This window comes from Colletotrichum jinshuiense, chromosome 4 (genome assembly GCF_051148585.1).
Source record: "Colletotrichum jinshuiense chromosome 4, complete sequence".
In the NCBI taxonomy this organism is placed as follows: Eukaryota; Fungi; Ascomycota; class Sordariomycetes; order Glomerellales; family Glomerellaceae; genus Colletotrichum; species Colletotrichum jinshuiense.
This window is the reverse complement of record NC_139311.1, coordinates 93010-105829: the sequence shown is the minus strand read 5'-3', so window position 1 is coordinate 105829 and position 12820 is coordinate 93010. Positions and strand designations below refer to the sequence as shown.

The 12820-nt window shown below is 54.5% G+C and overlaps 5 protein-coding genes across 5 annotated transcripts; 4 read left to right on the top strand and 1 right to left on the bottom strand.

Moving 5' to 3' along the window:
- Positions 1–782: 782 nt before the first annotated feature.
- Positions 783–1307, top strand: EsH8_IV_000028 (thioredoxin family protein; the record flags this gene model as incomplete). Its single annotated transcript, XM_083264918.1, has 1 exon — positions 783–1307. One exon carries the CDS (start codon positions 783–785, stop codon positions 1305–1307), a length of 525 nt encoding a protein of 174 aa, XP_083123813.1.
- A 435-nt stretch (positions 1308–1742) lies between these two features.
- Positions 1743–4914, bottom strand: EsH8_IV_000027 (WD40-repeat-containing domain protein; the record flags this gene model as incomplete). Its single annotated transcript, XM_083264917.1, has 4 exons — positions 1743–4215; positions 4270–4403; positions 4463–4623; positions 4749–4914. The coding sequence occupies 4 exons, from the start codon at positions 4912–4914 to the stop codon at positions 1743–1745; spliced, it is 2934 nt and encodes a 977-aa protein (XP_083123812.1).
- Positions 4915–7360: 2446 nt separating this feature from the next.
- Positions 7361–8656, top strand: EsH8_IV_000026 (uncharacterized protein; the record flags this gene model as incomplete). Its single annotated transcript, XM_083264916.1, has 2 exons — positions 7361–7441; positions 7538–8656. The coding sequence occupies 2 exons, from the start codon at positions 7361–7363 to the stop codon at positions 8654–8656; spliced, it is 1200 nt and encodes a 399-aa protein (XP_083123811.1).
- A 324-nt stretch (positions 8657–8980) lies between these two features.
- Positions 8981–10169, top strand: EsH8_IV_000025 (aldo/keto reductase family protein; the record flags this gene model as incomplete). Its single annotated transcript, XM_083264915.1, has 4 exons — positions 8981–9190; positions 9249–9259; positions 9313–9370; positions 9426–10169. The coding sequence occupies 4 exons, from the start codon at positions 8981–8983 to the stop codon at positions 10167–10169; spliced, it is 1023 nt and encodes a 340-aa protein (XP_083123810.1).
- Positions 10170–11069: 900 nt separating this feature from the next.
- Positions 11070–12677, top strand: EsH8_IV_000024 (class I SAM-dependent methyltransferase; the record flags this gene model as incomplete). The annotated part of the gene is made up of 9 exons (XM_083264914.1): positions 11070–11162; positions 11243–11275; positions 11348–11438; positions 11499–11540; positions 11636–11790; positions 11846–11883; positions 11938–12075; positions 12128–12547; positions 12635–12677. 9 exons carry the CDS (start codon positions 11070–11072, stop codon positions 12675–12677), a joined length of 1053 nt encoding a protein of 350 aa, XP_083123809.1.
- Positions 12678–12820: the final 143 nt, after the last annotated feature.

Below are 12820 nucleotides of genomic sequence, written 5' to 3'. Positions count from 1 at the left end.
GATTGATCAGTTGGTCTGGAAATAGAAACCAACAAAACCTCTAAACCAGTTTGCCGGACGCATACATATGGCAGACCCGTCGTCAAGATCCAGTGACTCGGACTGCCTGCAGAAGAAGCCGGTTCGGCGACCTGCATTGAGAGCTGCGCAAGCGACCTGAAGCCGTATGCAGCTGGCCGCATAAGGAACTTGTAGAACGGGCCTGCAAGGCAAAAGATATGCGATGGTTGACACATGATGATGTGCAACGAAACCAATGCGACTGACAGCGGGCATGGAATCGGGGGTGTGTGGATTAGTGATGCTGGGGCTAGCCAATGACCCAGTTTCCAGGGAGCGCTCCATTGCACCTTCTTTGGGGGGGGGGTTAGGAGGGGGTGCCGTCGAACACCACCTGGAAGGTTCCTCGGCGGCCGACCCCACTCTTTGCCGCTGGAAATGGGAAGCTGACGAGATCGCAGCGGCTCCGATGAGTGCCCTCACTTTCTTCTGACAAATTCACGCGAAAACTCATCGAGACCTTACTCAAATCACACTATCCTTGGCAGTAGTCTTTATAAGTGTGGCCACACTTATAGAGGCCACTGCCAAGGATAAAAACATACAGAACCGCCACAGTGAAAACAAAAAACCAGCTCCAAAACCATCAGAGACTTATACAAACCGATCTCATTTCGATCACCAAAGAATCTTAGACCTCGGCGCCAACAAACACACACATACACACACGCGCACGCACACACACACACTCACTCCACTCTCACACCCACACACCAGGCACAATGGTCGTCCTCCACGCCTCCTCGCTCGCCGAGTTTGAGAACCTCAAATCCTCAAACACCTACCTCGTCGCCGACTTCTACGCAGACTGGTGCGGCCCCTGCCACGCCATCAAGCCCATGTACGAGACCCTCTCCAACGCCAACGGCCAGCCAGGCCAGCTGGTGTTTGTAAAGGTCAACGTCGACTCGGCGACAGAGATTGCCCGCCGCTACGGCGTGACGGCGATGCCGACCTTCATGTTCTTCGAGGACGGGCAGCCGTACAACGGAGGGCGGAGCGTCATTCGCGGGGCGGACCCCAGGAGCTTGCAGGCCACTGTCCAGAAGCTGGGCCAGCTCGCCCGGAAAAAGACCGCAGAGGTAACGGCCGCGGCGGCGGCAGCTGCAAAAAAGGCCGAGGCCGAGAAGAAGAAGGCGGCTGAGACGGAGACCAAGCCCGATGGGGGTCCCACCATCTCCGGCGGCTACACCCTCGGCGGCAACACCGGTGCGAGGTCGGACTGGAAAATATCTCTCAGAGGGTGATGCCAATTCATCCCATTCTTCATTGTTGATCGAATCAAACTAGTTTCTTGCATTTTTTGCGTTGGAGGAAGCGAAGGACACTCTGGGAGTTTTGGTAGATACCAGTAATTGCATTTGACTTCATGTTCCTCAACCCTCTCACATGTGCTCTCAAAATAACTCCAATCCATATGCCGCTTTATTGCTAGCTGGCCTCCAGAAAATACGCTTCAAACAAAATGAAACCCTGGTATGTGTGTGTATATATAGATATGCTGTATGCTGTCGTTTTTGAAATGTTCCTGTTTTCAGCCGTTATCGTGTGGGGGGTATATGGTATCATTGTTCATGATAGATGCGCCTCGTCGCTCGGTGCCCAAAACGTCAAACCCATCGCTGTCGAAACCCAAAAAATAAACAAGATCCATTCATCATCAAAAGTGTTCTTCGTACTCATCATTTGCCGTCATCGACTAGCTTACCGCACGTAACACAGATGAGCCGCTGCCTGCCGCCCACTCTCCTTGCCTTGAAGCTCTTGCTTCCGCATTTCTTGCATAGCGTCGTCTGCTCACCGTCGTCGCTAGTGTACTCCGAGCTCAGCCGGCTGACAATAGAGTTGATTCGGCTGCTGGGACCGTTGCCACCTGGACGGAGTAGCTGGTCGTCCGTCTCAACTTTGTCCACCGCGTCCATACTCTGGGTGGTGCCGTTTTGCCCCTCTTCGACGGTCTGGCCGTAAATGCCCGGTCCAATGCTTTTACGCCGGGACGATTTGGTAACATTACTGGCCGTTGTTTGTGTGGTGTCTGCCGTGCTCATGCTGTTCCGGCCCTGGCCTGCCTGTGACTGCGTCGTGCTGACATTGCTGAAAGACACAGACGACCGCAACGACGAGATCCCGCGCCACCGGTTGAGATTCCAGAACGAGTAACTGGCTCCCGCGGGATCTAGCCGAAGCTCATCGCTCTCGTCATCATCCGCAGATAGGAACGAAAAACTCGGCGTCGGGGGGATGGACGGAGCCCGGTCGCGGGAAGCCCGGCTCGATGTGGGACTGGCCGGAAGTTGCGGACGGGCCTGCGGCGACGAGGCGCCATACGGCTGTCTTCGCGCCTCTGATGCGAGGTTTGCGGCGCTCGTGTTGATGGGCGTGTGCGATGCTTTACTGGGCGACAGGGAACGCACGCTTTGCGAGGCGGCAATGGCCATCGAGCTGGGACGCCCATTCTCGATGCCATGCCGCCATGTGTTGATATCCGAACTCAGCTGCGCAGCACCTGGGGCGGCCAGGCGCGAAATGGATCCGCGGCGCGAACGAGGGTGGCTGCCAACGCTCGTGCGCGTCGCCACACTTGCGCTGCGCCCCACGATGCTCCCTCCCAGCCGGCGCGAGAAGGTCGAGCCGGTTTCCCAGTTTTCGTGCCGCCGCTTGATATACGCGCAATCCTGGCGAAACACCTTGATGATGCCAGACTGGTCTGTGGTCACGAGGATCTGCCCGTCGGGATGTTTGGACTTTTCAATGTAAGCCGGCGATTCCTCTGGCTTTTTGACCTGTGGTTTGTGCTCATCATCCGAATTCCCTGTCTGGCTGGCGATGGATTCCTCAAGACTCATCAAAGTCACCGGCGGCGGGTTGCAGAGGTCGTAGAGGGGATCCCCCGAGCTGCCGAGGAGCTGGCGCGATTTTGTCGGCGCAAAGACTGCCGTCGATACTCTATCAGAGTGCGCGTCGAAGTACTCGCATGGGTTATCCTTGTCCGAGTCCGCGGAGCGTACCGACCAAATGTAAGCCCTTTTATCTTCGCTTCCAGAGACGACCCATTGTCCGTCATCGCTAAAGTCTGCACGAATCTGACTACATGTGTTCTCGTAGCCCTTGAACTTGGCGTCCAAGCTCTTGTCGCGCAGTTTGTAGATACGAACTCTTGAGTCGTTGGATGTGATCAAAACCTTGACCTCGTCATCAATGACCATCGTCTTGATACCTGTAATCTTGCTGCCCTTGGCATTCTTGCCCCTGGACGAACGGACGTGCAGCTGGGCGACTTGTTTAAGACCCTCAGTGTCGTGAAACATGCACATTCCCGAAAGACCTCCAGATATGGCTGTTTTTCCATCGGGCGAAAACGCCACAGCCGTAATCAAGTCCGCCATTTGAGCAGAGTAAGCCACGGACTTGTCTGGGATGCTCCATAGGCGCAACATTGAGTCCAGAGACCCCGCTAAAAAGAATCGGTCGTCCGTAGGGTGGAACGCAATCGATGTGACAAAGTCCTTGTGTTTGAAGGTGCAAAGGCACTCTTTTCTGCTGATGTGCCAGAGGCGGACTGTCTTATCCATTGACGAGGATAACAGGAAGTTGTTCTTGCTCCAGCTAAGGTCGAGCACTTCGCCCGTGTGGCCTCGGAACTCGTGTATCGGCTTGGATCGAAAGACGGGCGCACTCAGTCTCGCCCCGCTGGTCCCATTTGCATTTTCTTCTTCCTCATCACGCCTTCGCTCCTCATGGGTCGAAATCACGGCCCAAACTCTCACTACTTGATCTTTTCCCGCGGCAGCAAAGTACTTGCCGTCTGTGCTAAACTCGGTCGCCCAGATAGCCCCGCTGTTGTTCGATCGTCGGATACCGCTCGACGCCGTCACCGTCGTGTTCTTGTCGCCTTTGGCTTCTGGCTGTTGTGGTATGACCAGCTCCTGTGCAAGAAACATGCGGTTGAATTCGCGATTCTTCTTGCTGTGTGCCTTGACCCGGATGTATCTCGGTGGCTCTTTGTGGTGGGGGATATATCCGGAGCCGATGGTTGAGGAAAAGGCCTGGGCGTTTGTCCCGTCGGTTCGGTTGTCACTGAAAACGGAATCCTCGTCATCATCGCGTCTCCGTCCGCCTCGCATGCTCAGTCGACTCAAGAATGACGGCCCTTTCCTACAAAGTTATCAGCAAAGCCCCGGTAGACTAGACGGCTTGAGAACAACGCACTTTTTGTCTTTACCAGCATCGAACGCATGCACGGCGGGCTTCGTCTGTTGTTCTGGGTCGGGGGGAGGGCTATCGGGACGTCTTCGAAGCTGAGGAGGAACAGTATGATCGGTGTTGGTTCGCATCAATATATGCTGTGAGGATTAGCGACCGATCTTCAATCCCTCTGGCGGTGCCAATGGCGGGGACAAACCTGCGACAGCGGGTCAATGGCCGCCGGGGATTGAACAGCAGTGGACAAGGCCTTGACGGGCTTGACGTCTTTCGCAACCGGCGTCGTACTCCTTGCAGTCGGCGTCGTAGTCCGGGCGAGTTTTGTGGGCGTCTTCTTGGCAAAAGTCGGAAAGCTGCTGCCTGTCCCACGATCAGAACCCGCCATATGCGCCACAAGGGGCCGACCACTGTCCCAGTCTCAGATCCGAGGAGATGAGGCGGTCGTCAATGGCCCGGATTGAGCAGATACAAATAAGATTACGTACCTTGAGACTCTGAGCCGCCGGGCGATTTTTGTGCAGTGGAGGAGCCTTCGCGGCTGATAGGCGTCGTGAGACGGGGTTCGGAGACGGGAGGCGGCGGTTGTGGTGGCTGGCCGTCATCGCGACGGTCAGAGTCCATGGACTTTATGGCAGACATAGGGGCCGACATTTCCTAATTCCCATTATGCGAGCGCCAACAAGGTTAAAAAAACCCGCGTGTACAAACGGTCGGTGTGTAGGTGTTTGTGCGAGAGCGAGAGGTAAGCGCGGTAAGCTGAGGAGTTTGCTGACCCAGTCCAACTGCGCTGGTTGGAGCTGGGTGGTTGAACGAGGTAATGTGTAGCAATACGAGCGATCCGACAGACCCGAGCTTCACGAATGAGATTAGAAGGCCGTGCCGGCGGCAGCGGGCTGAATTCTATGTAAATGACCAGTCCAACGGGTTGTCCGGATCCCGATGTTGCGGTACTACGGGCGCGCGGGTTGGTCAGATCAGGTCAGGCCAGGTCAGGTCGCTCTCTCCGTCCCCGTCGTTTCCGATACGAAAATATGGAAACGAAGAGAAGCGGACCTCCTGGGCGCGCGCGTGGACTCGGAGAAGAGGAGACTGGGAACTCGATCTCGTTGGCCAAGGCTGTCGCGGTGTGTACACAATGATGTTTTTTTTTTTCCCTTGGTGGTTGGGAATGGATATTGATACGGAGTACGCGGGATCGGATTCGTCGAGTCCGCGTATTCCGTGTTTGGACAGGGCACCCACGCACCCACGTTTCCCCTCGATTGATTAGTGCCTAGACTGTCGGTAAGGAAGTCCAGAGGCATTAAAAATGCGGCGGCTGGCACCTCTATGTAATGGCAGAAAGCTGCAGACGTGCAGTTGGGTCCGCAAAGCTTCCTGCAGGTGGCCGGGGTGCGCCCGCCTGCAGAGGGCAGATTGTGGGGGAGCGGAATGAACGCTTCAGTTTCTTGTTTGCTGGCGCAAGGCCCGCGGAAAACCGGTGAGCAGGAGACGGGGCCCAGATCTTCCCAGGCAAGGTATGGCCGAGAAGATGTGCCGAGGCAATTGGGTTGTCAACAATGTGCAAAAATAAGACTCGGAATAATCGACCAGGAGGTGTGGTCGGGCGTTGTATGAGCGAGTGCAACGAGAACGATGCCGACGATGGTCTACGTTGGGACGACGGATATCCGGGAGCAAGAGACACAGTTCCCCAATGCTTCAAGCCGAAGCAAACGCAGCTGAAGATGGCGGGGGGAAAGGACAGGGAGCTAGATAGTACAGGAGGAGGAAAAAGAGGAAGAAGAGGGGTGTGGCGCCGGCGGACTAGAGCAGGCCGAATGCAGTACGGCTTTCAGGTGTAATTATGAAGTAATAAGTAATAACCTGGCAAACCGAGAGGCGAAACCTAGAACCACAGACGACACTGCGTCGGCACCAGCTAATAGTGACCACCTGCTGGTGTGTAAATGCCTTTGCCTTGCCTCGCCTCGCTTCGCCTCGCTTGGGCCAGTTTCGCGTACCTGCCTTACCTTTGGTTCACCTTACCGTTGTGCTGTCCATGCGGTGTGTGGTGCAATCGCATTACCTACTACCTACCTACCTAGGCTGGGAGCACCACCACCAAGCACTTTTTGGTCCGGCCCAGGAGGGAGGGTGGGTTCCAAGTCTGGATAGACTTTGCAGCCAGGCACCAGAATTGTGAGAGCCATGGATCCGGCCGACCCCCCCAATCCAACTGATTAGCCAATCCAACCAACTCCATTTCCCGCCATGCTTGGTGTAGAGTACAGAGAGATGCGATGCAGGCTAAGACGATCCTCGCTTCCCCTGGCCACGTAGGATTATGCGCCGATGGAGCATCAATGAAGTAGACATTGAGGAGTGGCTACGTGATACAATGACGACCCTTGATGACGTCGATTTACTCTCGCGCGACGGTGCCCGGACACAGCCTTCAGAAGCTTAAGCCGGGCGATCACTTGGCCGATAAAGCTACGGGAACTAGTTGGCGACGACAGCGCTCAAGTCCGTGAGCCCGAGGCAACTGAGGCGATTCCTGATCCAGCCGAAACGGGGAACCGGTTGACTTCAGACGAGAGAGAGTCCTTTGCAACAAAACCAGCTCTAAACTTGTCTGAGGCGCCGGGGATTCATGTCATTCATTGTGTGAAACCTTGGAATTGGGACTGGCTGACTGTGGCGTGAAGCGTTCCTCTACATGTCTCTGTATGTGCGTGTCTCTCTCTCTCTGATCCTCTGTTTGCCCAAATACCTAGGTACCGTATCCTTATCTCTTATCGCTATCTTTATCGTCACATCCCGATAAGAAATGCATCGGAGATAATGATAAGGCCCAACTTCGCGTCACTCTGTGGAGATAATTAGAGTGTTATTCAGTGGGCGCAGCTGCTGCAGGCTGGCCCTGGTTGCTGGACAAGTGAAATGGCAGCGTCACACCCCCCCCCGCCAGCGGTCAGCGCTGGTCTACCAATCTGCGTCGAGATATTTTCAAACGGCGGCAAACCACTTTTTGTTGCGATCCAAACTTCTCCCAGACTTAACTTCAACCCCCCCCTAAACTACAGAGCATGCTCAGATAGCACAACCGACGAACATGAAGCTCGTTCCTACAAAGTCGTCGCTGGAAATCGGCGAAGATGCCGTCACCCTTCTGCCGGAGGACTCAGAAGACATGGTAAGTGCAGTTGCCTGATGTTTTTCCTGTTCCTCATGACTCTTCTTTGCGCGCGCGCCCGCGACCGACCCAAGCAGCCCGCTGACCGTGAAACAGTGGCACGCCTACAACCTCATCAGTCCCGGCGATCTCGTCATGGCGCATGCCGTGAGAAAGGTCGTGCAGGAGACCAAGACAGGAAGCACCATTTCCGAGCGAGTCCACACCGTCCTCGCCATCCAGGTCAAGGGCACCTTCTTCGACCCCCTCGTCGGCCAGCTCCAGGTCAGCGGCACCGTCAAATCCGAAAATGCCTACGTCAGCATGGGCCAATATCACACCCTTGACCTCGAGGTCGCTCGCCCCTTCACGATAAGCAAACCCGAAGGCTGGGATTCGGTTGCAAAGGAAACGCTGTCCGAGAGTCTTTCGGACGACAAAGATGGCGCCATGGCCGCCATCGTCATGCAGGAGGGTATCGCCAACATTTGTCTCATCAGCCAGTTCCGCACTGTCGTCAAGCAGCGCATCGAGAGCATCATACCGAAAAAGCGGAGCGCCGCCTCCGAGACCTCCCAGGGCATGAGGCGCTTCTTCGACAAGACCCTGACCGCACTTCTCCGAACCGTCAACTTCGACAAGCCGCGACCGCTGCTGCTCGCGAGCCCGGGATTTGTCGCCGCCGATTTCAAAAAGTACATCACGGACGAGGGGAGGGACAAGTCGGACAAGAAGCTGTCGGGGATTGCCAAGGAGGCCATCGTCATACATACAAACTCGGGTCATGTCCACAGCCTCAACGAGGTTCTCAAGAGCCCCGAGATGGGCAACAAGCTGAAGGACTTCAAGTTCACAAAGGAGACGAAGCTTATGGACCAGTTTTTCGATAGACTCCGGCTGGAGGATGGGCGGGCGTGGTACGGAGCGTCGGCGGTGGCCAAAGCCGTCAACGAAGGTGCCATCGGCCCTGGTGGTGGCGTCCTTATCATGAACAACTCTCTGTTTCGCAGCTCCGACATCCCAACAAGGAAAAAGTACGTGGCGCTGGTGGACAAGGTCAAGGCGGACGGTGGCGAGGTCAGAATCCTAAGCAGCGACCATGAAAGCGGTCAAAGGCTCGACATGTTGGGCAGCGTTGCCGCCATCCTATCGTATCCTATCCACGATTTAGACGACGACGAGGACAATGACGGAGCAGTTGCAGCGGCGGACGCAGACGAAGAAACGATTATATGAAAGGAATGAAATCAGAATATGCAACAAAACAAAATAATGCCGGGAATTACAGCGTATCAAGAGGAGCTTCAGTGATGACGGGCGATGGCGGGGCGGCAGCAATGGCGGGGTAAAAAAACAATTTCCAGGGCTGGAATGGCCTATTGCCCCTCCCCCTCGTATGACGTAAACACGCCCCCCAGGCGTCTGGCCGCGCGCTGGCCAACTGTAACGCGATTCGTGAGTCTTGGTTAAGTGCGATTGAGCGCGCGACAGCTCGGCATAGCAACGCCGAACGTGCAGCAACCAAAAGATGCAATGGCGGGGAATTACTCCTCCTGACTAATGGCCTCATTCGGAAAGCTGTTTCCTAGGAGCGGAAACGCAATCCGACGACCGCACTGCTCCTTCAAACCACATCACTCTCAGGGACAACTCTCCGCACGACAGTCCACGATCGCAACACAGAACCTCCACACAATGGCGGCCTCCCTGACTCTCCAGTCCAAGCAGAAGCTCAACAGCGGATATGAAATCCCGGTGCTGGGATACGGCGTACGTCTCACCTCTCCCCTGCGCGATTATTGTGACAATGTTGCTGACAGCCTCACAGCTCTGGAAGACGTGAGTTATTATTCTGCAGCCCTCCTGACCATCATCAATGCCAACGTCGACAGTCCCCCTGAACAGGCCGAGGAGGTGACCACCGAGGCGCTGAAAGTTGGCTATCGCCATGTGAGAGATTCATTCAAGCCACTTTCACTGCTCTCCTGCTGACCCCCAACACCAGGTTGACTCAGCTGCCTCATACAAGAACGAGGCCGGCGCCGGAAATGCCATCCGAAATGCGAAGGACGTCCCTCGGTCCGACATCTTCTTTACCTCCAAGGTCCGCTTTATCCACTACGATGGCGCCAAGGACCAAGTCGAGAAGACGTTGAAAGAGACGGGCCTTGAGTACATCGACTTGATGCTTCTTCACTGCCCTTACGGTGGCTCGGCCGGCCGCAAGGGTGCCTGGAAGGCCCTCGTCGAAGCGCAGGAGGCTGGCAAGGTGCGATCCATTGGTGTCAGCAACTACGGCGTGCACCATCTTGATGAACTTGAGACGCACATCAAGGAGCTTGAGGCCGAGCGCGGCGGACCGGGCAAGGGAGGTGCGATCAACGTCGCACAGTACGAGATTCACCCGTGGTGCGCAAGAAACGACATTGTCCAGTGGCTGCAGAAGCGCAACGTCGCCATCGAGGCCTACAGCCCGTTGGTCAGAGGCGAGCGATGGGGCGAGAAGAACCTCAAGGCTTTGGCTGAGAAGCATGGCAAGTCCGAGGCTCAGGTCCTTTTGCGATGGAGTTTGCAAAAGGGCTACATCCCCCTGCCCAAGAGCGTCACCCCGGCCAGAATTCTTGATAACACAAAGATCTACGACTTCCAGCTGTCTGACGAGGACCTCAAGTCTTTGGAGACTGATGAGTACGCCCCGGTCTGCTGGGACCCGACCGTCAGCCCCTTGGACGGACCTCAGAGCGGCTGAGGCATTAGCTCAACATTTCTCTGTTTTTGCCAGCCGGTCTTGGGAAAACACTGCATAATTGACAAGATAAAGATAAAGATAAAAGACGAAAGAAACACTATCAATAACTATCACGCGGAGTTTACAGCCCTCCAAAACCTTTGACGATCGTTTTAATCACGAGCCAATGGTTGTGTGGATGGCATTGCGAGCACATCTACAAGCAGCCTGTGTCACATGTAATGGTCTCTAAATGTGGTCCTGCTCTCCCTAAATGGCAATTCTGGCAAAGTTCTATAGTATTTGAAGCAATCACTCGACCCCAAGCCGCAATAGCGAGCTATGGTCAAACCCAGGAAAGCAACATGATTGGCCTTATTATATGCGGCGGGTTGTCACCTATTCGACCCGGATGCTGCGACAAACTCAAGATGCGCTTTTGCGGGAAAAGAGAAAACTAGATATCATCAATGATTCCCATCATTATCTGCAACGGAGATAACCCAGCAAGCAATGCTGACCATACGATCTCGAAGAACTCTGGTCTCTATTTTCGCGCTATTCTTCGAGTCCATGCAATGGGTTGCATCCCCGGCTCGGCTAACTGCGAGGCTGGTACCGCGAGCCAATAGAATACGATAACAGTAAGCCACCTTCAGGGCTGTCGGCCGGAACGTGGCCTGTTTTTGTTCGTACAGGCGGCGGAGTGGCTCTTATATAGGAAGTTGGAGCCCATGTGGCCTGCAGACCACATCATTGCCACCGGCATGCATGAAGAAATTGGACGAATCCTTCCAAGGAGAGGGGTAACGCGCATTTTCACCAAACAGATAAAGGGTCACATTTCGTCAACCGTTTCTCCATGCAACGTGGGGATTGCCAGACAAGTGACAAAACGTTTCGCCTCGAGAGCCACCCAAAATGTCCGCAACCAACGACACGCCAGGTAGCCCGCCAAATGAGCAGGAGACCAACGTGCAGACTTTCGCTGAGGCCCGCATTGCCCCCGATGAGGTGGGTTACGCTGGCGTGCCCACTCGCATGCATCTCCATCCAAGTAATGCACTGTGTTAACCTTGCAAGCGCCTCAATAGGTCATAGACGACTCGTCTTCGGACCTTGGAAGTGTAAGTGCAAGGCCGTCGTTTGTTTTGCAGTCTGGATTGGTTACCTAACCTTTGTCTCTTGGGTTTCGTCAGAGCGTCGCGTCTTCGAACAGTAGCATAGCCAGCTCGGTCTACAACTTCCGAGTTGAACACGGACGTACATACCAGAAGTACAGAGAGGACAGTAAGTCGTCGGTCCTTGACTTGCACGCTTTGATTGAACACCGATTCTCACAAAACCAAGAATATCACTACCCCGTTGACGAGAGGGAGAACGACAGACTCGGTAAGTTCATCCCCTCTGTGCCAAGTCGGTTTAGCTATCTCGGCCAATGTCCCTTTCCACTTTCGATTTCATTTAAACTCATACGTTTTTGTTAGATCTCCAGCACTGGCTATGTCTTCTGTCTTTCAGGAACAAGTTGGGTCTGGCCCCGCCCAACATGGAAGGGTCTAAAGTCAAGCGCGTTCTTGACTTGGGAACAGGCACAGGACTCTGGGCCATCGATTTTGGCGATGAGCATCCCGAGGCCGAGGTAAATCCAGATGCCTCCCTTGTCGATTAGGTCAAGACTCATAAATATTTCCTAGGTCATCGGGGTAGACATTGTTCCCCCCCAGGCAGAATTGTGAAGCATTCGGCAACCCATCCCCTTTGGTTTTGGCTAATCTGTTTTTACCAGCGTCCCCCCCAACGTGTTGTTTGAGATTGATGACATCGACGAGACCTGGACGTACAGCAAGCCATTCGACTACATCCACAGCAGAATGATGACATCGAGTATCGGCAACTGGAAGGCCTACATTCAACAGTGCTTTGAGTGAGTTCCGTGACTTGCCCTGCCGGTGATCTGCCTTTAACAAGATCAACAGTAACCTTACAACCGACGGATATCTCGAACTGCAGGAAGCGGACCTCTTTCCTCAGTCTGACGACGGTACCCTGAAGCCGGATGCCGCAATTGTCAGAAGCTGCGAGTTTGTACAGAAGGCCTGCACCATTTTTGGACGTCCATTCGCGAGCATCCCGGACCTGGCCGAAATCATGACAGAAGTCGGGTTCGTCGATGTCGTATTGACCAAGAACAAGTGGCCGATGAACGCGTGGCCCAGAGACCCTCACTACAAAACCTTGGGAATATGGTCGCTTGAGAACTATCTTCAGGGAATCGAGGGCTGGACCATGCCTACCTTTACCAAAGGTCTCAACTGGACGAAAGAGGAAGTTCAGGTCTTCCTGATTGATGTGAGAAACGAGATGAAGGACCAGAGGATCCATGCCTATTGGCCTGTGTAAGTAACCGACCCTCTGCGCATTTGACTGTTGTCAAGCTGTCGCATTTTGATTTTCGACCGAGGCTTGTTGCTGACTGGCGATAGTTACTCAATTTACGGAAGGAAGCCGGCACCAAGTTCCGAATAGGCCTGGAACCAGGTCCTCTAAGTTGAACTCACTCGCCAACGCGGTTTTCAATGTGACTGAAAGATGCCATGGTAGTATATAATTATATAATGCGAATCAAATAAGCGCGATGACGTTTTTGCGAACACGCATTTTTAACTGGC